General features: G+C 41.5%; 1 protein-coding gene across 7 annotated transcripts in view; it reads left to right on the top strand.

Moving 5' to 3' along the window:
- Nucleotides 1-23856, top strand: part of ART3 (ADP-ribosyltransferase 3 (inactive)) — a 159585-nt gene extending 135729 nt beyond the window's left edge. For 4 of the 7 annotated variants that reach the window (XM_066233722.1, XM_066233723.1, XM_066233719.1 and 1 more), the window contains exons 3-10: nucleotides 63-780; nucleotides 7492-7524; nucleotides 8825-8857; nucleotides 9786-9815; nucleotides 11710-11742; nucleotides 12548-12580; nucleotides 17373-17405; nucleotides 22362-23856. In XM_066233722.1, the coding sequence (XP_066089819.1) occupies nucleotides 63-780; nucleotides 7492-7524; nucleotides 8825-8857; nucleotides 9786-9815; nucleotides 11710-11742; nucleotides 12548-12580; nucleotides 17373-17405; nucleotides 22362-22513 (1065 nt within the window). In that variant the 3' untranslated portion in view covers nucleotides 22514-23856. The remainder of the gene's footprint in view (nucleotides 1-62; nucleotides 781-7491; nucleotides 7525-8824; nucleotides 8858-9785; nucleotides 9816-11709; nucleotides 11743-12547; nucleotides 12581-17372; nucleotides 17406-22361) is intronic. The other 3 variants (XM_066233720.1, XM_066233726.1, XM_066233725.1) reach the window with 3 other exon arrangements.
- Nucleotides 23857-24005: the final 149 nt, after the last annotated feature.

The raw sequence follows: 24005 nt of genomic DNA, 5'->3' as shown, positions 1-24005 counted from the left end.
ATGTGAGAGAAAATGACACAAATGTCTCACTTCAAGAGTATTAATTTCTTTTTCCTTTGAAGGTGAAGGCTAATATGTTAGACATGGCTCATAATGCATTTGATGACGAATACCAGAAATGTACTGACCGGATGGAAATCAAATATGTTCCCAAACTGCTCAATGAAGAAAAAGCAAGCCATCAGCTTTTAGAAGACGTGTGGGAAAATGCAAAAGCCAAATGGGAAGCTCGGAAGACTCAGCTCTTTCTCCCTCCGAGTTTTAAGGATAACCATGGAATCGCCCTGATGGCATATATTTCTGAGGCTCAGCAGCAAACTCCGTTTTACCATCTGTTCAGTGAGGCTGTGCAGATGGCTGGACAATCTCGAAAAGATTATGTCTATGGCTTCCAGTTCAAAGCCTTTCATTTCTACCTAACAAAAGCCCTGCAGCTGCTGAGAAGACCTTGTGAGGACAGTTACAAAAATGTGGTGTACAGCACAAGCCAGGGGACTTCATTTACCTTTGGAGGGCTCCACCAAGCCAGGTTTGGCCGCTTCACCTTGGCATATTCGGCCAAACCTCAGGCTGCAGATGACCAACACATTCTGTTAGCCATTCACACATGCTTTGGCGTTGCCATTGGGAACTTTTTTGATAAAGAAAATGAAAGCGAAAGAATTATCTTAATACCTCTGAATGAGGTTTTTCATGTGTCACAGGATGAGGCTGGCAATAACCTTATCCTTCAAAGCACAAACAAGACCTGCAGCCATTATGAGTGTGCATTTCTAGGAGGTAAGTGTCTCCGTTCTGTGTTTGTCTGGGAGGGAAGGTCAGGAAAGAAATTGAGAGATATTTGAAATAAAAAATGACATTGGTGGTCTCTAGCTCCTTTCATACTATTAGTTTCTTTTTCCAAATTTTAATTTCATCAAAGTAACATGCTTACATTATCACTGAAAGTTAAGAAATATAAAATAGTACTATATGGCAGTCTTTCTCAACCAAGGGCAGCTTGCCCCTCAGGGTCATTTGGCAATGGCTAGAAACATTTTGTCACAACCATCCCTAGTTGCTACTAGCATCTACTGGGTAGAGGCCAGGGACAATATTAAACAATGCACAGAACAGCCCCCCACAACCAAAAAGTACCTGCCCCAAATGCTACTGTAGAGCTACAGAGGAGAAGAGCAGCCCCTTCCCATTTGCCACTCCTTGGTCGCCTCCATTTGAACTTTTTAAGCTAGTTTTTCATGTATATATTGTCATGTTTCTAAGTAAATAACATACTTCAGCATGTTATTTCTTGATTTTTATCTATTGACTTCATAGTATAGAGAATGGGTATTTAGCTCTCACAAACCATTCATTAGTTAGAAAAAAAAATTTTTGACAGAGATAGAGAGAGGCAGAGAGAGGGACAGATAGGGACAGTCAGGAAGGGAGAGAGATGAAAAGCATCAATTCTTCGTTGCAGCATCTTAATCGTTCATTGATTGCTTTCTCATATGTGCCTTTTTTTTGGGGGGGGCTACAGCAAACTGAGTAACCCCTTGCTCAAGCAAGTTACCTTAGGCTCAAGCCAGCGACCTTGGGCTTCAAGCTAGCGAACTTTGGGCTCAAGCCAGCAACCATGGGTTCATGTCTATGATCCCACACTTAAGCCAGCAACCCCGCACTCAAGCTGAATGAGCCCACGCTCAAGCTGGCGACCTCGGGGTTTTGAACCTGGGTCCTCCGTGTCCCAGTCTGATGCTCTATCCACATCCACTGCACCACCGCCTGATCAGGCTAGTTAGAAATTCTTTATTGTATTTAGCTGCAACAAAAATTCTACCTGATAACTCTCATTTAATAAGAAGTCCAGGGTTGGTACTGTGGCTCAACTGTGTCATCAGTAACTCGGGTTCTTTCTGTTCCACCTATCTTAGCATATTAGTTTGTTGATTCATGTTTGCAGTGTGACTGTTGTCACTGTTGACACCAATCCATGTTCAAGACAAAAAGGAAAAGAGGGATGACAGCCTAATCTACCTATTTTAATCAGGAAAGTAAACATTTTCCCAGAAACTCTTAGTAGATTTCTGATTACATGCCATGACCAGAACAGCCATTTGACCATTCATAACTATAAGAAAACCTTGTAGGCAGGGGGTTAATAGCATTTTCAGCCTGTACAGTGCAGGAAACAAGGGAGTAGGGAATTAGGAATAGCTGTTCAGTCAGTAAACTAAGTTTCTCATAATCACCACCTTCCTCCTCAGTATTTGTGCATTTCCCTCTTCCTATTCTCACAGTGTAGTAAAGACTGGCACCTCTCTAAGCACCTTTTTTTACCTTAGGATTATTAGTTTTAAGGGTTTTTTTTTGTTTTAGTTTTTTATATCCCATTGGTAATTTACCTCTATATTCTTAGAAATACAAATCTCCTCTTAGTACAGTCAGATACTCTCTTTTCCTTCTGGACATATACCTTCTATATTCCCCCAGCATCCTGCTGTATGACATGCTCTGCAGGCCTGTTGAATATCCTGACATTTCTTCTCAGGACTATTCTGAGACTTTCTCTTGCTTCTCTCCTGTGAGGAATCCCCTTTATCTTGGATTTCTTCCTCTTCTGAGTGATTCCTTTGTTTGGTGGGATAAGGGTTCTCTGGAAGATTTCTGAGAAGACACATTGAGGCAAATTTTTTTTTTCTTTTTTAAAGATTTTTTAAAATTTTATTTATTCATTTTAGAAAGGAGAGAGAGAGAAACAGAGAGAGAGAGAAGGGGGAGGAGCAGGAAGCATCAACTCCCATGTGCCTTGACCAGGCAAGCCCAGGATTTCGAACCGGCGACCTCAGCATTTCCAGGTCGACACTTTATCCACTCTGCCACCGCGGATCAGGCCTCTTTTTTTAAGATTTTTAAAAATGATTTTAGAGAGAGAGAAATGGTGGGGGTGGGGTGGGGAGCAGAGCATCAATTCCTAGTAGTTACTTCTCGTATGCGCCTTGACCTGGCAAGCCCAGGGTTTTGAACCAGTGACCTCAGCGTTCCAGGTCAACACTTCATCTACTGCACCATCACAAATCAGGCTAAATTTTCTTTTTTCAAACTATATGTCTGAAAAATATACCTTTATGTTTGAATAATAATAGGTATAGATTTTTTTATTTCTTTGAGAGAGAGAGACAGGAAGGGAGAGAGAAGGTGAGAGGCATCAACTTGCAGTTGCTTTCACTTTACTTATGCATTGAGCTTCTCATACGTGCCTTGACTGGGGCCATGCCAGTGTCCCCTTGCTCAAGCTAGTGATCTTGGGCTTTTCATACCAGCAGTAACCTTTGGGCTCAACCTGGCGAGCTTTAGGATCATGTGGGCAATCCCCTGCTCAAGCCAGTAACTCCACTCTGAGGAGCCTACACTCAGAGCTGGTGACCTCAGGGTTTCGAATTTGCCACCTCAGGGTTCTAGGTCAACACTTCACACACTGTGCAACCACCAGTCAGGCAATTTGTATTTCTGTTTCAGAAATTATTTTCCTAAGAATTTGGAGATGTTCCTCCACTATCTTCTAGTTTCTGGTGCTGCTGTTGAAAAATGTGAAGCCCTTCTAATCACTAAAACTTTGAATGAGACCTTTTATTTTTTCTCCAGAAGGTTTTAAGATATTTTCTTTGTCCCCAACATTCTGAAATTTTATGATGTTGTGCCCTGTATGTGAATATTCTTTCTACTTCCTCCTATGAAATTGGCCTTCCGTTGATGTTCTAGCACTTTTTCTCTCAAATCTAGAAAGGTGGAATGACTAATGGTAAACTTAATCCTTGATTGGTAACATACATCTGATCCAGGAGGATTGGGAATTAACTCTAAATACTTGGGGGAGGGGGCCACGGTATTGGGATTTCCTGAATGTATTGTGACATAGCCAGCTGTTCTTGCTGAGTCCTGGAATTACATTTATGAACTGGTAGAAGAGATACTGTCTCTGTTACAGATTTGTAGCATAAGGCTACTAAGTTAGGATGGTTCCTGCACCCATCTGTGTAGTCTTGTTTCCTTATAACTGAGCATCATTCTGGGGGCTAATAGCCCTGGACTGTTCTAAGGACTTGCATGGAAGGGATGTATCTCATGCTGTCCTATTGCTAAACAGTATGCTGTGTTCCCTGCTTTGCATTCTTCTGTAAAGCTGGTGAGGTGATGGCCTTTTGGGGTCTTATTAGTGTGATTATCTATCTATCTGAACCCTAAACCATGGCTGCTGGTCCAGCAGAGTGAATAAGGCGGTAGGGCCTTAGAAGTGGGATGGACATTTAGATTTTGACTCAATGTAGCCAAGGCCCTATGAGATAAAATAGACTAGGTGAGGAAGTGCTAATGAGATGTCATGCCTAAGTGAGAGTCTGATCCACTTATGATTTAATTTTCAGAAGCTATGTAGCCGTTCAGGGACCTGGGACACAGAATTTAAGGAGATCCGCAGTCTCAGGGTTGTACACTTGCAGCATTTGTACTTGCACGATCCTAAGAATGAGTGCTTCCTTCAAGTTTGCACTTGGCACCTCATTTGCTTCACCCTGATTCTGGCCCTGAGTTGCAAGTAAGTGAGACTACTCACCTCGAGGGGCAGATGATGACTGTAGTGAGTAAACTTGTATAGAGAGGAAAGGTGCCCATACCCCTCACCAACCATACATTAACTGACCAAAAAGCAAGCCAGTGGGAGGCAGCTCATATCAACTTATGGGAGTTGATTGTAGGCATGTATCTCTTCCCAGATTCTCTTACATCACGGTAGCTTGAAATTGGCCATGGTTGAGAGTTATACTATAAAAATCAGCAAACACTACAAATCAGGACCACCGACCCCCACTGCAGAACTTGTTCGACTTGACTAGCACATCATAGCTAGAAACCCAATTGCATATGGGCTGACAAAATGATGCCAGTTTTGGTGTTCCTGATGCATTTAGCCAAATGCCATTTGTGGAGGCATTGGTTATACAGAAACCCTGGCTGTAGTAGCTATAGGTCAGATCAATCACTGGTATCTGGTTGATTGACAGAGTGGACAATGAAGCCCACAGGGTTCATATTTATGAGTGGGATTATGATGAACAAGAGGGGTGGAGCCATTGGGTTGAACCAGAATGATCTGGGGCTCAGACCTGCATGGGCAAGTGCATTATGAGTTCCATGTAAGGAAGGGGAAAGGGGAGGGGGCACACCTCTGTGGGCATGCCCTCAAGGTCAGGCAGAGGGCACACGGCAGGTTAATGCTCAAACCAGTCCCAAGGGGAGACCTTTGTGGAAGCTCACATGCACTGTTTGTTTGGAGAGCTCTGACAGAGCTAGGTCACTGCACTTTTGTGTTGATTTAAATCCAAATTGAAATCTAACCAATGTCCTCTGCTGCCATCTACAGTTAATTAATGGGAACCAAGGGCCAAAAACTCGATCATTAAAGTGAGTCTGTTTGAAACACTATCAAGGACAATAACTAGAGCTTTTATTTTATTTATTTATTTTATTTATTGATTAAGCTAGAGAGGAATGAGGAGAAACAGGAATATCAATCTGTTCCTGTATGTACCCTGATCGAGGATCGAATCAGCAACCTCTGTGTTTTGGGACGATGCTCTAACCCAGTGGTAGTCAACCTGGTCCCTACTGCCTACTAGTGGGCGTTCCAGCTTTCATGGTGGGTGGTAGCAGAGCAACCAAAGTATAAATAAAAAGATAGATTTAAGTATAGTAAGTTGTTTTATAAAGATTTATTCTGCCAAACTTAGCAAAAATCCAACATAAATTACTTGGTAAGTAATTATTATTATATGCTTTAACTTGCTGTAACTCTGCTTTATAAATTTTATAAAGTAAAGTTACTTCCATACTTTATAAATCACCATTACTGTGGAACCGGTGGGTGGTTAGAAAATTTTACTACTAACAAAGATACAAAAGTGGATGGTAGGTATAAAAAGGTTGACTACCCCTGGTTTACGCTATATAATAAAGCAAGATTGGGGGCTCTTGCTCTCTGATCTTGCCATCAGCATTGCAGAGGCCTCCCAATCCCATCCTCTTTTCTTGGTGAGTCTATTTTCTTAATTCCACGCCGTTATCCCTCAGGACCTGGAATTACTAGTCACACTGGTTCACGGCAAGGCAACATTTTGTAATTGTCTCTAAAACTGTTTTTTAAATGTCTAGTCTAGCCAAACACCTGAGATTAGCCTCAGGGTACCATCAGATTCTAAAAGAACTGTACCAATTGCTGGACCAGTAGAAACTAGATTAAGTCACCTGAATTCTTGGTTCAAACTGCACAGATGTAGCAGGATTTTTTTTTTTTTTTAATGTAGCAGGATTTGAGAGCACCTCGTAGAAGATCACAGCTCATAGTGTAGCCAGGCCTTTCAGGAACTCCCTCATCTTAGACGGAGAGTCTTATCCTCAGATCATTGAGTTAGCCAGTCATAGAGAAGAGACTGTAGGATAGCTCGACCTTTTTGTGGCATTCTGGGACACCCTCCATGGCTCGTGCTGGCACTAAATCTAAGCACCCTTTCACTGACATTCTTGCCTTCATTACTGTTGGGCAGGCTAACAGATTTCCCTTTATGTCAAGTCTGAGGGGAACTGCTGCTGCACTGATGATTTTTTTCTAGGGCATCACTAGCAAGAAGTCTCTAGGACCTGTTAGATGCCATGTTCCTGTTCCCCAAAAACCATGCATTTCTTTATACAGATCAGTGTTTGGGGGCAGACCTACTCTGTTTCTCCATACACATGTGAAGGATCTTTGTTCATATATTCAAGGATCTTGAAGCTCTGATTGAGATTCTTTTTCTCCAATGTATAAGAATTGTCAGAATAAAGACATAGGTTTACTGTTGAGAACACTTAGTATCTGAAGAGAAGAATTAATTGAACAGATAAGTAAATTTTCTAACTTTTTCAGACTAATCATAAACTAGAATCATTAAGTGTTAGCTTTGGATGGGCTTTCGGAGGTCATTTGAAGTAGTCTCCCACTAAAAGATACAGATAAGAAAGCTGAATTTCATAAATGTTAGATGCTTTATCAAAGACCATATGCTTTTTGATGGCTATAATATGAATACAAAAGCGTTAGCCATGGCCGGTTAGCTCAATTGGTTGGAATATCTTCCCAAATGTCAAGGTTGCAGGTTTGATCCCTGGTCAGGGCAAATATGGGAAGCAACCAATTAGTGCACAATGAAGAGGAACAATGAATATTTCTTCCACCCTCCTTTCCTTCTTGCCTCCTTCCTTCCCTCTCACTCCTTCCTTTTCTCTCTTCCCCTTCCTCTCTCCAAAATCAATAAATTTTTTAAAAATAATTAATTAGAAATGTAATTGTTCCACAGTGTGCATCGCACTAACTTATGGGTCTGATAGAGCTGCCAGATTAATTACTAATAGCCACAGACCAGTGTGAACTCTTTACTAGGGTATTGTGTCTAATAAAGCTTTTTCTTTATGTTTCAGGACTAAAAACTTCAAATTGTGTTGAGAATATGGGTAAGTGATGCTTTCAAGTGTTATCTCTACCATGGGAATTTTAGCAGTGTTATTTCTCACAGGTGGGGTCAGAGGCATCTCATACTGCCATACTGTCAGCCGTCATTTTCTCAAGGCAGAGTTGTACCGCTGCTCTCCTTTTGCAGGTGGAAGGCCCAGGAGCCTATGCTGGTGGCATCCCTCCTGCAGCCCTACCCTAGCCTTGCCTGTGGCTGCCCTCTCTAACACTGCATTTATCTTGGGCATGTGGTACCGTTCCACTGTCACCCTAACCTGTCCTTGCAGGAGCTTAAGGACTCCTGAATGCCCGTACATGACTTCTGTGTATGGAGTTAGAATGATAACTCTGTGTTTTGATATCTTAGGAAATAATCTTTGGGAGACTAATGAAGGAATAGAGTGAACATGGCTCAAGGTGGGAGGACATAATGGGAATGCAGTCTGTTTTAGATTCCTCAGGGAAAAATAGGAGGATGTAACAAAAGATAATCTTGCTTAGAGGATCATGGGAAAGCCTTGGGGAGGTAAATAGGAATGCTAAGAGCATTCAAGAATAATATTACTAGATAGGCCCAAAATATTTGAACTAAAGTTGCCAGAAAATAGTTTGGGCTCTCATGCATGCTTTGGGTGGTTTTTAAAGATTTTCTCATTAAGAGGTTTGAACTAAGGGTCTATTTCTAGCTGTCTTCCTAGCTGGTTTTCCTATGAATTCTTCTTCATGCAATTAAAATAAATATATTTGCATTTTCTTTTCTTTCTGTTTTTGTATCTTTTCTGAAGTGAGAAGAGGGGAGGCAGAGAGACAGACTCCCATATACGCCCAACCAGGATCCACCCGGCATGCCCACTAGAGGGCGATGCTCTGCTTATCTGGGGCATCATTGCTCTGGAGCTATTCTAGTACCTGAGGTGGAAGCCATGAAGCTACTATCCTCAGTTCCCCGGCCAACTTTGCTCCAGTGGAACCTTGGCTGTGGGAGGGGAAGAGAGACATAAAGAGAAAGGAGAAGGGGAGGGGTGGAGAAGCAGATGGATGCTTCTCCTGTGTGCCCTCGCCAGAAATTGAACCCCAGATATCCACACGCCAGGCCAACGCTCTACCACTAAACCAACCGGCCAGGGCCACATTTGTTTTTGATATTGAGTATTTTGTATTTCTCATCTCACCAAATTTTGTATGTATCTTAAATGTGAGGCAATTCAAATTTTTATCATTAATAAATGTTTAAAAATAGACTGAACCTGACAGTCACATCTGAGCATAGTACTGTATAATGAAAACATGTTTATATTTCAGATTATTTTCAACCCATCTATGTCTCCAGACCAGGTAAGTATGCGCTCATGTTTAAAAATAATCCTTAGCTGAAGAAAGAGAGTATTTTGTAGATATGAAGGAGTAACTTGGCAGATATGAGGGAAGAAGGAAAAAATCAATTCTGGGGAAATTTGCTTCTCTCTAAGTGAGAGGGTTGGCACTCTGGAGAGCTGAACAATATGGAAAGATTCTGGGGAATGAGATTGGTGGCACCTGAAGAGTTAGTCCCTCTTGGGAGGTCTGAGGACTCTATATTCAGTCACCTGTGTGTCACCTATGTGACACCATTCAGATGAAAGTAGCAGTTAGTCATTCGCACCTCCGAATATGCTAATGTTTGGTATCATCTGACTAAAATATCTGAGTAATAAGATGTTATTTCCTCCCTGAGTTTGCAATTATGGTGACATGGCCCAAATCACTTCTATGCATTAAGTTTCCCTATGTGTTTGGCTCATGCTGCTACATAAAATTTTTTTTACTGAAAAGAGAAAGGTATCTGGCCTTGCCTTAAGTATGCAATTTACTTGATGTTAGGAAGATAATCTCCTGTCCTGATGTGAAACATTTCATGCCCCTGAGGACTTTCTTGGCAACACTTCTTATTGGCCCAGAGCAGCCAAAAGTTTTACTGGTCACTTTGCAGAGACCTCAGCTAACTCTTCAAGACAGACATTTTTCTAGCTCATTGAGAACCCCCAGGAGACTTATTATATGTGATCGTTTTTCTTGAGATACCAAAGGAAGGTTACAGCCCAATTAGGCCAGGTAGGTGCATTTAGATTCTGGCTGACACTTAACTTTGTAGCATTAATTTACTGATTGATGTACCAAATGGTTCTTTATGGCCATATTTCCTGAAAATAGTTTTGCTCTACCTATACTGACTTCCAGTGATTTTATTTTATCTTTAAAATTAAAGTTTCTTTTTGAAACTTAGGTGATAAAAACCAGAAGCCTGAAGACCCTGGTAAGACAATTTCATAAACTCTGGGGCCTTACATTTGCAAGACAGCTCCTTTAGGGGTTGGGGGAGGGGCTGGTGGGCACAGCATGGTAAGAAACAGTGGAAAGAGGCAAGAACTACTTTAGCTCACTAGTTTGATATATCAGGGACCCTCCTGAGTTTCTGATAGACTTCTTTATAAAGATGATACAGCAGCTTCGCTGTGTCTATTAGATGACAATCTTTAGATCATCATTTTTACAGAAGGGAATTACATTTATTCATAGAACCAAAACATCCGACAGACGTGGGGCAGCAGTGGAGAGGGAAGGTGGGCGGGGCTACGTGTCCACTCACAGCCTGTAGGCCCCCAGGCCTGGGGCTGGGAGGTGCTGGGGTGGGGTGGGGATGGGAGAATAGTCTTTCCTCTTTGCTGTGGAACAACTAATTCTAGCGAACCTATTATTTTCTGCTTTATGCTGGCAGTTACATGGATAGAGGAAGATGTGACAAATTATTCCACAAACTCTTGTAACCTAGGGTGTTGGACAGGGGCATTAAAAAATGACATTACTTTTCTTTCTAAATTAATATTATGATTTTGTTTATTTATTTCTGCTTCCAGCAATCTAACAGATGCTGTTAGCTATGTCTACTTGATTATTTAGTATATTCCCAAGTTTTCGTTTTTGTCTTTTTAAAAAATAATATTATTCAAATGTCCTCAAGGATGCTAGGACAGGAACACTCATAAATTAGTGGTGAGATTATAAATTGGAACTTTCCTGAAAGACAGTTCGATAGTATTACTAGCTTTAAAAATATTCATACCTTTTAACTCAGTTTTAACACTTTTATATATTGTCCTAAAGAAATAATCATAAAGATTTATGTATAAAATGTGTATAAAAAATATTTACATAGTGTTATGGTTTCTAAAATTTATCAATAACTTTACTGTCCCACAGGTGGGTATTATTAAATAAAATGCCCATATTATGAAACACTAAATTTGAAAAATATTTAAGGATATGAGAAAGTACTCATATACAGTGGCAAATAAAAACAGGATATAAAACAGCTATATAAAGTATAATATCAATTTTGTTTTAAAATGTGGAAAAGCACAAACTTCCAATTGTAACATAAATAAGTACTGAGGATTTTATGTACAACACGGTGACTGTTGTTAACACTGCTGTAGGGTGTATTTGAAAGTTGCTAAGAGAGTAGATCCTACAAGTTCTCACAAGGAAAAAACAGGGTTGTTTTTCCTTTGTTGTTTTTTTTTTGTATTTATATGAGATGACAGCTGTTAACTAAACTTATGTTAATCATCGCACAGTGTATAAGTTACGTCATTATACTGCATACCTTAAATGTATACAGTGTTGTATGCCAATTATGTGTCAATAATAATGGAAAATATGCTAAAATTATGTATGTGGATATATGTATCCATCACAAAGATATTGAAAGGAAAGATACCAAAAATGTTAAGCACAAGTAGCTCTGATATTTGTGATTAACAGTAATTTTTAATAATTTCCTATATTTTTCTGAATTATCTGTAATTATAATGTATTATATAAGAAATGTTATTTAAAGAAATACATCATGACAAATATTGGTTGGAAAGTCCTTGGACTGAATCTAAGAAAAAAAAAGAAAAGAAAGAAAGAAATCCACAAGAGCTGTTTTACTTAGACTGGGCAAGAGATCCTGGGGTCACTAGCCATTGTTCTTACCAAAAATTAGGCTTCAGTGGATTAAGTCTTCTCTCCTTTACTCTGTCCTCTGTCATGTCTCAAAGCTGTTAGAGTTTTCCACTGTATAAATAGTCTTATAAATATAAGGTTAAATTGATTTTTCAAGCCAAATGCATTTTTCATTAAATAGTTTCTATTCTCATCTTTAGGAATGAAAAACCAGGAGTCCACTGTCTTACCTGGTAAGTAATTTTTTTTTTAATTAAGTGAGGCAGGGAGGTAGAGACAGATTCCCACATATGCCCTGACTTGACCAGGATCCACCTAGCAAGGATCTATCTGGCAAATAGTCGCTTCTCCTTTGTGTCCTGACTGGGAACTGAACCCAGGACTTCCATATGCCAACCAACGCTCTACCACTGAGTCAACTGGCCAGGGCCATAAGTAATTTTTTTACTCACTCTGTGAGACTAGCTACAAGGTTAAGAGGAAGCACAAGGACTCCTAGGACCAAGGGCATTACTGGGCACAGAGAGTTTGAGGAATGAGTTAAGCCAGAACAGAAGGACTTCATTTATTGAGTGCTGTTATGTTTCATGTGTAAGCACTTTTGTGATGTGTCTCCTTTAATCATCACTTACTACAAACCTGCAAAGTATGTATTTCTTTTGCATAAATAAGGAATTGAAGGTCAGAGAGGTTAAGAAGTCTGCGTAATCACTTAGAGCGAATAACTATAGTGATAACAGAACCAAACCAAGCAGTCTTACGCCCAGTACTGTTTCATTTAAAAGCTGATGTACTAAAGACTGCCTTATGAAGATAAGGTGGGAGACATACAGGCCAGATCACAGGGGGTCTTGAAGTCCAGGCTAAGGAGTTTGGACTTTGTCCAGTTATAGAATGAAGAGCCATCTAAAGGTGTTTTTGTTGTTAAGTGTTTTCCATTTTTTTAAGGGTTGGAGATGGGGGACCTATAAACAAAAGGAAGTATTAACAATGCAACATAATTGCTTAACATTAACCAATATTCATTTCTGTCCTTAGGTATGAAGAGCCATGAACCCATCCAAATACCTGGTAAGGCAGATTTCTGTTCTGTCTCTGAACCCAAGTACAGTCATCCCTCACCATATCGTGGTTCACTTTTTGTGGTCTCACTGTATCACGATTTTTAAATTGTATTTATCTAATTTTGTATCACAGATTTTTCATTATATCACAGGATTTTGCGGTATATAGGTATCTTTATATATTTATTATTTTAATGACTTTTTGTGGTAAAATAAGCAAAATAAGTGTGAGAAAGGTTAATAACAGTGTGGGAAAGGTTTATAAAGTGTGGGGAGGGTTTATAAAGCCTTAAAATATATATAAATAATAAAATAAATAGAAGGTTGCTACTTTGCAGATTTTCGCCTGTCATTGGTGGGGGGATTCTGGAACCTAATCCCTGCGATAGAGGAGGGACCACTGTATGAGGTGAAACGGATTCCCCTTGGCATTAAGGAGAATATTATCATGAGACGTGTTATTCATTAGCATTTTCTTTACAGCTGCCTGCCAGTCATTCTGCAAAGGCTTAGTTGGGGAAGACAGTAGAGAAAGTGCCTTTACTCTTGTTCCTAGAGCAGTAAAGTTAGCTCTCTTAGGGGCACCGCCAAAAGGCAAGACTGCTGGAACCTGGACACAGTCTAGCACCTTCTAGGTTCTTAACTAAAGTTACTCCATAGAAACTTCAACTTCATGCAGAAGCTGACAGGTGGTAGCTTTTGGCTAACATCTCAGCATCTAGGATCTCCAGGTAACAAAATATAGTATTCTCCTGGTATAGAGATAGACTCAGTGAGGTGCCATGGCAAACGCTTGGTGTGGATTTGCAGTGAGGGTTCATGTGAACCTCTAACAACACTGATGAGACACCTTATATGTGACACCTCTTTACCTCTTTGGACCTGAGGAGCAAAGTACTCTCAGAGGCCCCTTACTAGGCACAGCTTCTGAGAGGGTGAGGGTGAGGGAATGGACAGGGACTGTGTAGACAGAGAGACCCAGCTTCATGTAATCTCTCCTCTGCCATTTTTGTCTGGGTAACTTCGTGGTTTGTTTTAAATCATGTTTATTTTTCAATTACAGTTGACATACATACAGTATTTTATTAGTTTCACATGTAGACCTAATGATTAGACATGAGATAACTTACTGTTTATCCTGGTAAGTCTTGTACCTATCTGACACAATATATAGTTATTAGAATATTATTGACTATTCCCTATGTATACTTTATATTCCCATGACTATTCCATAATGACCAATTCGTACTTCTTAATCCCCTCCCCATTCTCCCCCACCCACCCACCCAACTGCCCTCCCATCTGGCAACTGTCAAAATGTTCTGGGTAGCTGTGAGTTTGTTTCTGTTCTGCTAGTTTATATTGATTTTTAGATAAAATTGTTGATAGATATGTATTTATTACCATTTTATTCTTTTTTTTTTTTTTTTTTATTTACAGAGACAGAGAGCTAGAGAGAGGGATAGACAGGGACAGACAGACAGGAACGGAGAGATGAGAAGCATCAATCAGTTTTTTGTTGCACTTTGTGACACCTTAGTTGTTCATTGATTGCTTTCTCATATGTGCCTTGACCGTGGGCCTTCAGCAGACCGAGTAACCCCTTGCTTGAGCCAGCGACCTTGGGTCCAAGCTGGTGAGCTTTGCTCAAACCAGATGAGCCCACACTCAAGCTGGCGACCTCGGGGTCTTGAACTTGGATCCTCTGCATCCCAGTCCAACGCTCTATCCACTGCGTCACTGCCTGGTCAGGCTGTTCATGTGGTTTGGTAGTGATGAACTTTAGCTTTTTCTTGTCTGGGAAGCTCTTTATATGTCCTCTGATTCTAAATGATAGCTTTGCTGGGTAGAGTAATCTTGGTTGCAGGTCCTTGTTTTTCATCACTTTGAATATTTCTTGCCACTCCCTTTGGCCTACAAAATTTCTGTTGAGACATCAGCTGACAGTTTTTTTTTGTTTGTTTTTTAAGCAAGAGAGAGACAGGGAGAGAGAGAGATGAAAAGCATCAACTCAGAATTGCAGCACTTTAGTTATTCATTGATTACTTCTCATACTTGCCTTAACCGGGGGGCTCCAGCAAAGCCAGTGACCCTTTGCTCAAGCCAGAGACCTTGGGCTCAAGCCAGCAACCACAGGATCATGTCTATGATCCCACACTTAAGCTGGTGAGCCTGTGCTCAAGCCAGTGACCTTGGGGATTCGAACCTGGGTCCTCAGAATCCCAGATCAATGCTTTATTCACTGTGCCCCCACCAGTCAGGCTTAGCTGACAGTCTTATGGGAGCTTTGTTGTCGGTAACTAGCTGCTTTTCTCTTGCTACTTTTAAGATTTTTTCTTTGTTTTTAACCTTTGGCATTTTAATTATGATGTTTCCTTCTGTGGGCCTCTTGAGTTCATCTTGTTTGGAACTCTCTGTGCTTCCTGGACTTGTATGTCCTATTTCCTTCATGAGGTTAAGGAACTTTCTGTCATTTTTTTCAAATAGGTTTTCAATTTCTTACTCTCTCTCCTCCTTCCAGCACTCCCATGATATGAATGGTGGTGCACTTGAAGTCCCAGAGGCTCCTTACACTATCCTCATACTTTTGGATTTTTTTCTTTTGCTCTTCTGACTTGATATTTTTTGCATCCTTATATTCCAAATTGATGATTTGATTCTTGGCATCATCTACTCTACTGTTGATTCCCTGTAAATTATTCTTCATTTCAGTTAGTTTATCCTTCGTTTCTGACTGGTTCTTCTTTTATGGTTTCTATGTGCTTTTTCATGCTGTTGAAGTTCTTACTAAATTCCTTGAAGTTCTAAGTTTCTTGAGCATCCTGATAACCATTGTTTTGAATTCTGTATCTGGCAGTTTGCTTGCTTCCATTTCACTTAGTTCTTTCTCTGGAGATTTTTCTTCTTCTTTCATTTGGGACCTGCTTCTTTCTCTTCACATTTTGGCTGCTTCCCTATGTTTTATGTATTAGGTAGACCTTTTACGTTTTTCAGGCTTGGTAGAGTAGCCTTGTGTAGTGGATGTCCTGTAGGGCCCAGTGGCACACCCTTCCTAGTCACCTGAGCTGGGCGTTCCAGGTGTGCCCCTGTGTGGGTTGTATACACTGTCCTGTTGGAGTTGAGCCTTGCTGCATTTGGCATCACTGGGAGAGACTGACACCCCCCCCCCCCCGCAAGCTGATTGGCTGTAAGGGCTGGCTGCAACTATAGCAAAGGAGCTGCTGTGTAGGAGTCGTCCCAATGGAGCAGGACTTACTTCGTAGGGGCTTTGATGCTCACCAGTTCACACCTTGAGTGTCACTCGTGGAGGTGTTAGGGTTATAATCCAGTGTGATCTAAAGCTGTGCACTGGGTGCACTGGCTCTGGGGCCTCCTGGGAGGTGTAAGGTCAGCCACTGCCTGTGCCCTGCCTGGGGCCACTTGGCATGAGCTACAGAGTGATTTGTAGATTGTGATACTGTGCTGGGTTTGGACGTGACCAAAAGAGGCCAAGTTGCTAACCAAGACTGGCTGCCACTAGTGCCAGTCCTGGGGCCACTTAGCAAGAGGTACAGGTACACAGGGGCTAGATGCTGCTTGCTTGAGAGATTTTAGGAAAGTCCAAAGCATGAGGCAATAGAGACCAGATATATGGAAAAGCCACTGGAAACGGTTTGGGTGGGACTGCAAGTTGGTTGGGGTAGGTCTCAGGGAATCACCAGGGCAGGGCAAACAGTATGAACCAGGTTGATGGAGACTCAGATATGGTGCCTGTCAGCTCTGTGGGGGAAGGGGCCTCATAAAAGGACCAATGGCCTCTCCCAGCACTTTTGCCTGGAAGGAAATTGTCTCCATCCCTGCCCCACCAGATCACCCTGATGTCACAGTTCAGTTCCTCCCAGTATGTCTCTGGTTCCTTTCAAGCTGCTGCCCCACCACTGGAGCTCAGAGGGAGTAAGTCTGTGTGTGGGCCCTTTAAGAGGAACTTTCTGGGACTCCAGCAGCCCTCCATCATCATTCAGCCACAACCCCCATTGGTATTTAGAGCCAGAGGTTATGGGGACTTTTCTTCCCCATACTACTACTCTACTGGCATCATCTACTCTCCTGTTGATTCCCTGTAAATTATTCTTCATTTCAGTTAGTGTATTCTTCATTTCTGACTGGTTCTTCTTTTATGGTTTCTATGTGCTTTTTCATGCCGTTGAAGTTCTTACTAAATTCCTTGAAGTTCTAAGTTTCTTGAGTGTCCTGATAACCATTGTTTGAACTCTGTCTGGTAGTTTGCTTGATTCCATTTCATTTAGTTTTCTCTGGAGCCTCTGGAACCCTGGGCTGGGAGGTCTGGTGTGGGGCTGGGAATGCTAGCTCCTCGGGCTCCTCCACAGCCAAGATCTCTCTCCCGATTTTAAACTGTCACGTGGGTGTGTGGGACCAGCCAGTTCTTCATCTTCACCCCTTCTACCAATCTCGATGTGGCTTCTTAATTTCCTAGTTGTAGGACTTCCATTCAACCTGGTTTCATGTAGTTCTGTGAATTATGGTTGTTCTGTTGGTTAGTTGTAATTTTGATGTGGTTGTGGGAGGATTTGAGTGCCTCATTTACCTAGGTTGCCATCTTGACCGTAAGTCTCTTCTGGGTAACTTTTATAAGTTATTTCAACTTTCTGTACCTCCCCTCCCACATCTGTAGAATGAAGAAAACTTGTAGGACTGATTCAAGTCCTAATGAGATAAAATACAGGCAAATGAAGAGCAGCTTAAAATAGTAGTAAATGGTAGCTGTCTTTATTATCATCTGAAAATCTTTTCTCATTTAGGAATAAAAGTGGTACAACCAGCTGGAAAACCTGGTAATAAATTTTTTTTATTGGGGGTGGAGGTGCCACAAGGTTTTGAGTCCTTTACTGTAATTATTCAGTCAGCTCGATCTTAAGGAATCTGGGAGGATACCTGGGCTGTATAGCTTCTGACATCCCAGTCTGCAAGCTAGAAGGGGGAAATGTTAAGAACTTTCTATGTGAGCTGTTATTATGGCTCCCTGGGCCAAGCAGATGAAAGGGCGACTGACCTGAAACTGGAACAGTTGGCTTCCAGCTGCACCTGTCTATCCCAGAACAGGGCAGGAGGCTTCCCAGAGTGAGCTGGCTGCTGTGAGGGAATCTGTAGTCACAGGAATAGCATCATCAAAGAGGCGTGTATGAGAACTGTACAGAATGGGACCAGCCATTCCATGGTTCTCACTGTGCTCTCCATGTCTTCCAACAAATATACTGCTCACAAAAATTAGGGGATATTTCAAAGTGAAAACGAAACAATATCCCCTAATTTTTATGAGCAGCGTAGGTTTTTTAGGGACTGTTTTGTATTGTTCCCTCTCCTGTGTGTAGTGCACGCTTTTCTTTTTTTCTTGTCAAAACATTTACACCAGCCCTGGCCAGTTGGCTCAGCGGTAGAGCGTCGGCCTAGCGTGCAGAGGACCCGGGTTTGATTCCCGGCCAGGGCACACAGGAGAAGCGCCCATCTGCTTCTCCACCCCTCCGCCGCGCCTTCCTCTCTGTCTCTCTCTTCCCCTCCCGCAGCCAAGGCTCCATTGGAGCAAAGATGGCCCGGGCGCTGGGCATGGCTCTGTGGCCTCTGCCCCAGGCGCTAGAGTGGCTCTGGTCGCAACATGGCGACGCCCAGGATGGACAGAGCATTGCCCCCTGGTGGGCAGAGTGTCGCCCCATGGTGGGGTGTGCCGGGTGGATCCTGGTCGGGCGCATGCGGGAGTCTGTCTGACTGTCTCTCCCTGTTTCCAGCTTCAGAAAAATGCAAAAGGAAAACAAACAAACAAACAAACAAAAATATTTACACCAAATCTCATTTAATCCAAGATAAATACTGTTTTTGTTATTTTAGAGATGAGGGTATGGAATATAGAAGGGTTAAGGAACCTGTAAAAGGCTAAAAAGAGATAAACAGGACTCAAACTTCTCAAATTTGACTCCATTTGTGATACAATACTTGTTTTTCACCCAGATGGTTATAAAACTCCTTTATCCTGGGCTCCTAGAACTGAATTTGGCTTCAAAGTTGTCAAAATATGGTAACAATATTTCAATGCTAGGCACACACTTGGAGGTAGTATTGTACAATAAACAGGAATAGAAGTGTTGAAATCAGACATTGGTACCATTGATTACCTCTGACTTTAAGTTTTGAGAAACATCTTTATAATAGTGATAACCATACCTAAATTCTAGGACTGTAAAATATAAAGGTGGCAGGCCCTGGCCAGTTGGCTCAGTAGTAGAGCATCGGCCTGGTGTGCAGAAGTCCCGGGTTTGATTTCCGGCCAGGGCACACAGAAGCGCCCATCTGCTTCTCCACCCCTCCCCCTCTCCTTCCTCTCTGTCTCTCTCTTCCCCTCCCACACCCAAGGCTCCATTGGGGCAAAGTTGGCCCGGGCGCTGAGGATGGCTCTATGGCCTCTGCCTCAGGTGCTAGAATGGCTCTGGTTACAACAGAGTGATGCCCCAGATGGGCAGAGCATCGCCCCCTGGTGGGCGTGCCGGGTGGATCCCGGTTGGGCACATGTGGGAGTCTGTCTGACTGCCTCCCCATTACCAACTTCAGAAAAATACAGGCCCTGGCCGGTTGGCTCAGTGGTAGAGCGTTGGCCTGGCGTGCAGAAGTCCCGGGTTCGATTCCCGGCCAGGGCACACAGGAGAAGCGCCCATCTGCTTCTCCACCCCTCCCCCTCTCCTTCCTCTCTGTCTCTCTCTTCCCCTCCTGCAGCCAAGGCTCCATTGGAGCAAAGATGGCCCGGGCGCTGGGGATGGCTCCTTGGCCTCTGCCCCAGGCACTAGAGTGGCTCTGGTCGCGACAGAGCGACGCCCCGGAGGGGCGGAGCATCGCCCCTGGTGGGCGTGCCGGGTGGATCCCGGTCGGGCGCATGCGGGAGTCTGTCTGACTGTCTCTCCCCGTTTCCAGCTTCAGAAAAATACAAAAAAATAAAAATAAATAAATAAAAGTGGCAGATATATACAGCATTTCTGTAATGACTGACAGTAAGCACGCACTCGGTGTAGGTATTAATATTGTATTTGGGAATCTAAATTCAATATGTAAACATTTTTGTAATAAAAATTTTAATAATTCTTTAAATGGAAATATATATGTTGTAAAAAAGAAAATCCCAAGTGCAAGTGATAACCAAACCTTTCCCTAAGCTCACACAGACCTCTAACCCTAACACCCTACCCCTCAGGCCCACTACCAGAAATGACCGAGTTTGCTTAATCATTTAATCAGATTTTTCTCTTCTGGATAAAAAGGCGTACAGTGCAGTTAACTAAAAATTTATTTTTATTTTAGAATATAAAAGTCAAGGTATCAACAACCCTAGTAAGAAATATCTCATTTCCTTACTGATGTTTGCAATATAGAAAAAGTTAGAAACTTATTTTTTCTTAAAGGAACAAAGTTTCAAGAATTTAAGGCATCATAACAATATAATGTCATATGCTAATGCTTATATGTGCATATATGGTGGGGGCAACCTGACCTTTATTATAGCAGTCATTTTTAACTGTATATCAAGAGGACTTTTTAGAGCAATTGTTCTCAGCACTGTCAACCCAGTTCTCCCTTTTTATGACAAATATTTTATAAAGCCTTATATTATCTTGAAATGATTCAGATAAGACCTACCTGCACCCATAAAAAATCAACATAACAGCCTGACTATAATTTGTAATGTTATATATATTGTTGATGCCTAGATCGGTGGTTGGCAAACTCATTAGTCAACAGAGCCAAATATCAACAGTACGATTGAAATTTCTTTTGAGAGCCAAATCTTTTAAACTTAAACTATATAGGTAGGTACATTCCTTATCGAGGTAGCATCCGCAGGTGGTATTTTGTGGAAGCCATACTCAAGGGGCCAAAGAGCCGCATGTGGCTTGCGAGCCGCAGTTTGCTGACCACTGTCCTAGACTATACTAGAAGTCATAATATGTAGTATACAGATTGTTTACTTAGCAAATAAACTTGGGTTTAAGAGAAGACTGGAAGCTATGTAAGTATAAGAAAATGAAAGTGTAGAAATACTATGGGTACTAGATAGAAACTAATGTTTATTAAAAATTTTAAAAATACTTTTGTTTATATATAAAATTGATTTAAGTTCTGGGTTGAGCATTATAAATAGGTTTTTAACTTATGAGTATGTTTAGCAGTGCATTTGAAATTTGTGTGGAAGTGGGTTGATTTTTTATAGTGCAAAATTAACCATCTACTTCCACCTCACCCTAGTGACAATCAAAAAACGCCCTCACAGCTCTGGCCAGGTAGTTCAGTTGGTTAGAGCATTATCCTGGTACGCCAAGGTTGTGGCTCTGATTCCTGGTTAGGGCACATACAAGAATCAACCAATGAATGCATAAATAAGTGGAACAACAAATTGATGTTTCTATCTCCCTTCTTCTCTCTCAAAAATCAATCAGTAAATAAATTTTTTAAAAATAACCTCAAAAATTTCCAACTGTCCCTTAAAGGGCAATACTGCCCCCTTGAGAACCACTGCTCTATAATAACAAACTAATGTATGAATCCATCTGCCTGTCCACTTCCCTGTATACATGTAACTGAATGTTTGTAATTAAGGCAAGTAAGTTGACAAAATGAATCAAGGGTTTTTATAAACTTTACTTGCTGTTTCTCTTTGCCTCACTTATGAAAACTGAGTGGTGATCCCAGTTGGACACTTCTAGTCAATCCCGCCTTGCACAGTCTAAGCCAGAACACAGCTGCAAGTCAGGGATCTGGTATAAGGGGCAATGTGAGACAGATCCTGCGATGGATGGGCTTCACTGTTCCTCTCCACTAGTTCAGCTAGAAGGGAAACAGTTTTCTCCAGAGCAGAAAACTGTATGTATGAGAGAAAAAATTAAAGTTTTTAATGAGCTTGTAGGACTTAAGTGTTAAAAAATGCAGCTATATTCAGTTGTACATTGGTAGGTATGATTATATGCGTACGAAATATACTTTTTTTTTTTGTATTTTTCTGAAGCTGGAAACGGGGAGAGACAGTCAGACAGACTCCCGCATGCATCCGACCGGGATCCACCCGGCACGCCCACCAGGGGCGACGCTCTGCCCCTCCGGGGCGTCGCTCTGCCGCGACCAGAGCCACTCTAGCGCCTGGGGCAGAGGCCAAGGAGCCATCCCCAGCGCCCAGGCCATCTTTGCTCCAATGGAGCCTTGGCTGCGGGAGGGGAAGAGAGAGACAGAGAGGAAGGAGGGGGGGGGGTGGAGAAGCAAATGGGCACTTCTCCTATGTGCCCTGGCCGGGAATCGAACCCGGGTCCCCCCGCACGCCAGGCCGTAGCTCTACTGCTGAGCCAACCGGCCAGGGCCATATGAAATATACTTTACTTGAAATAGACAACAGTCAACCTTACCTTGCCTATACATGCAAAAATGAAAATATAAAATTAAGAATTCTAGATAAAAACCTGTATCAGCACACCCTAATGAAGTACAGGGTAGGGGCAAAAGTAGGTTTACAGTTGTGAGTACCCAAATTTATTGTATTATTTATTGTATTACTTTCCATACATACAACTGTAAACCTACTCTTGCCCCCATCTTTTATATGAAAATGTAGCCTAAAATCTTAATGACACTTATTTGAAAATTGTTCCTGCTTAGAAGTATTTCAGGTTAGTTTCTAATGCAGCTTCATCTTCAGGATGTATGGTGTTGGTGGATGAACTTCATGTTAAAAAGACTTGTCAATGACTGTGTGTTCTTGTTAACAGCTCCAGCTCCAGCTCCAGCTCCAGGTCCAGCTCCAGCTGCAGGTCCCAAAACCCATCCCTCTGCATCCTCTGGCAAAATGCTCCTCCCACCGCTGGGGACATTCATCCTTTTCATCAGTGCTTCTGCTATGTATCTCTTTGTTGCTCTGTAGTCAGATATATTCTTTATTACTTGAAATGTACTACAGGGATCCCACAGGAAATGATCAAAAGGAATGTTATATTTTTCACTTGTTGGCATAAGTCAATTGATAAAATGTTGAACGGCTTATGTTATTCACTTTGCAAATTTAGAAAGTTCATCAAGTCATAAAATCATTTTCCCTTATTTGTATATTATTAGTCTTATAATTACAAAATACTATAGTCCTGATTGAATTCAATAAAATACTTAAAGGTTATTAGATATAATTTCAGTAGACTTGCCAATACTGAAATATCCAATGTTAGTGGTTAACAGGAATTTAATTCTTGAATTAGAATTTGAGCAGAGGGGATTTTTTTGTTCCTTTTCAATTACAGTTTATATTCATCATTATTCTATATTAGCTTCAGGTGTATAGCATAGTGGTTTGACAATCGTATACTTTAAAAAGTATATGATTTCCACATTTCAAGCACCCACCTGGCCCCTTACATAGTTAATACTATGTTCCCTATGCTATAATTTACATCCCTGACTCTTCTCTACCTACCAATCAGTACTTCTTAATCCCATCACCTTTTCACGTAACCCCCCCCCCCCCCGTAACCATCAGTCTGTTGTTTGTGTCTGAGTCTTTGTTTTGTCCTTTAAATTCCACATACAAATTAAATCATAGGTATAACTTTCTATCTGACTTACTTCACTTAGCATAAAATCCTCTACATCCACCACACTGTTACAAAACAATTAAAATTTTAAAGATGTTCTACTTATCTTTGAAAGATTAGCCTTTGACTTCAAAGAGTATCATCCCTCAATATATGAACACTTTGTGTTTCTGTAAACACAACAGTTTACTACCAAGTGCTTCACAAACAGTCCCTAACTTGAATCTCATGTTAATCCTGGAAGGTAGATAGGACTGTGCATGCTAAATAAATAAGCAGGGGAAATGAGGTTTTACGGTATAACCCTTTCCCCAAGGTGTCGTAGTGGTTGAACAGAGACTGATTTAGGCACGGGGCACTGGGTAACTGGCAGTTGCGTACACTTTGTCAGTGTTTCTAAAATAGGATTTAAAGCCACTTTCAAAGATACAGGAAAACTTACATAAACTCAAAACCAGCAGTTTTCAACATTTTTACACTTGGGGACCAGGGAAAATAGAATTATTTCAGGGACTGCTAAGGCAAAAGTCACCAGAGCATAAGCAAATTTGACTAAGATTATTTGGTCTATAATCTTCAGACATCAGAACGGTCATTTGCGGACCGGCGTGAAATTTCTCATAGAACTGTCTGCAGACCGGAGGTTGAAAAACACTGATCTATAAAAAAAAAAAAAAAACAACTAAGTGACAGGGGTTCAGTGTTCTTTAATTCCACCACTTACCCCTCTTCATGCTCAGAACTTTGAGTGGACTCACCAAAAGAACCATTAGCCAGCTGAAGACTTACACATAGAACTTCTGTCAATTGTGCTGGAGAACACCGACTTCA

The sequence above is a fragment of the Saccopteryx bilineata genome, chromosome 5, assembly GCF_036850765.1.
Source record: "Saccopteryx bilineata isolate mSacBil1 chromosome 5, mSacBil1_pri_phased_curated, whole genome shotgun sequence".
Lineage (NCBI taxonomy): Eukaryota > Metazoa > Chordata > Mammalia > Chiroptera > Emballonuridae > Saccopteryx > Saccopteryx bilineata.
Note: the sequence above shows the minus strand (reverse complement) of the source record. Positions and strands in the feature narration are given on the sequence as shown.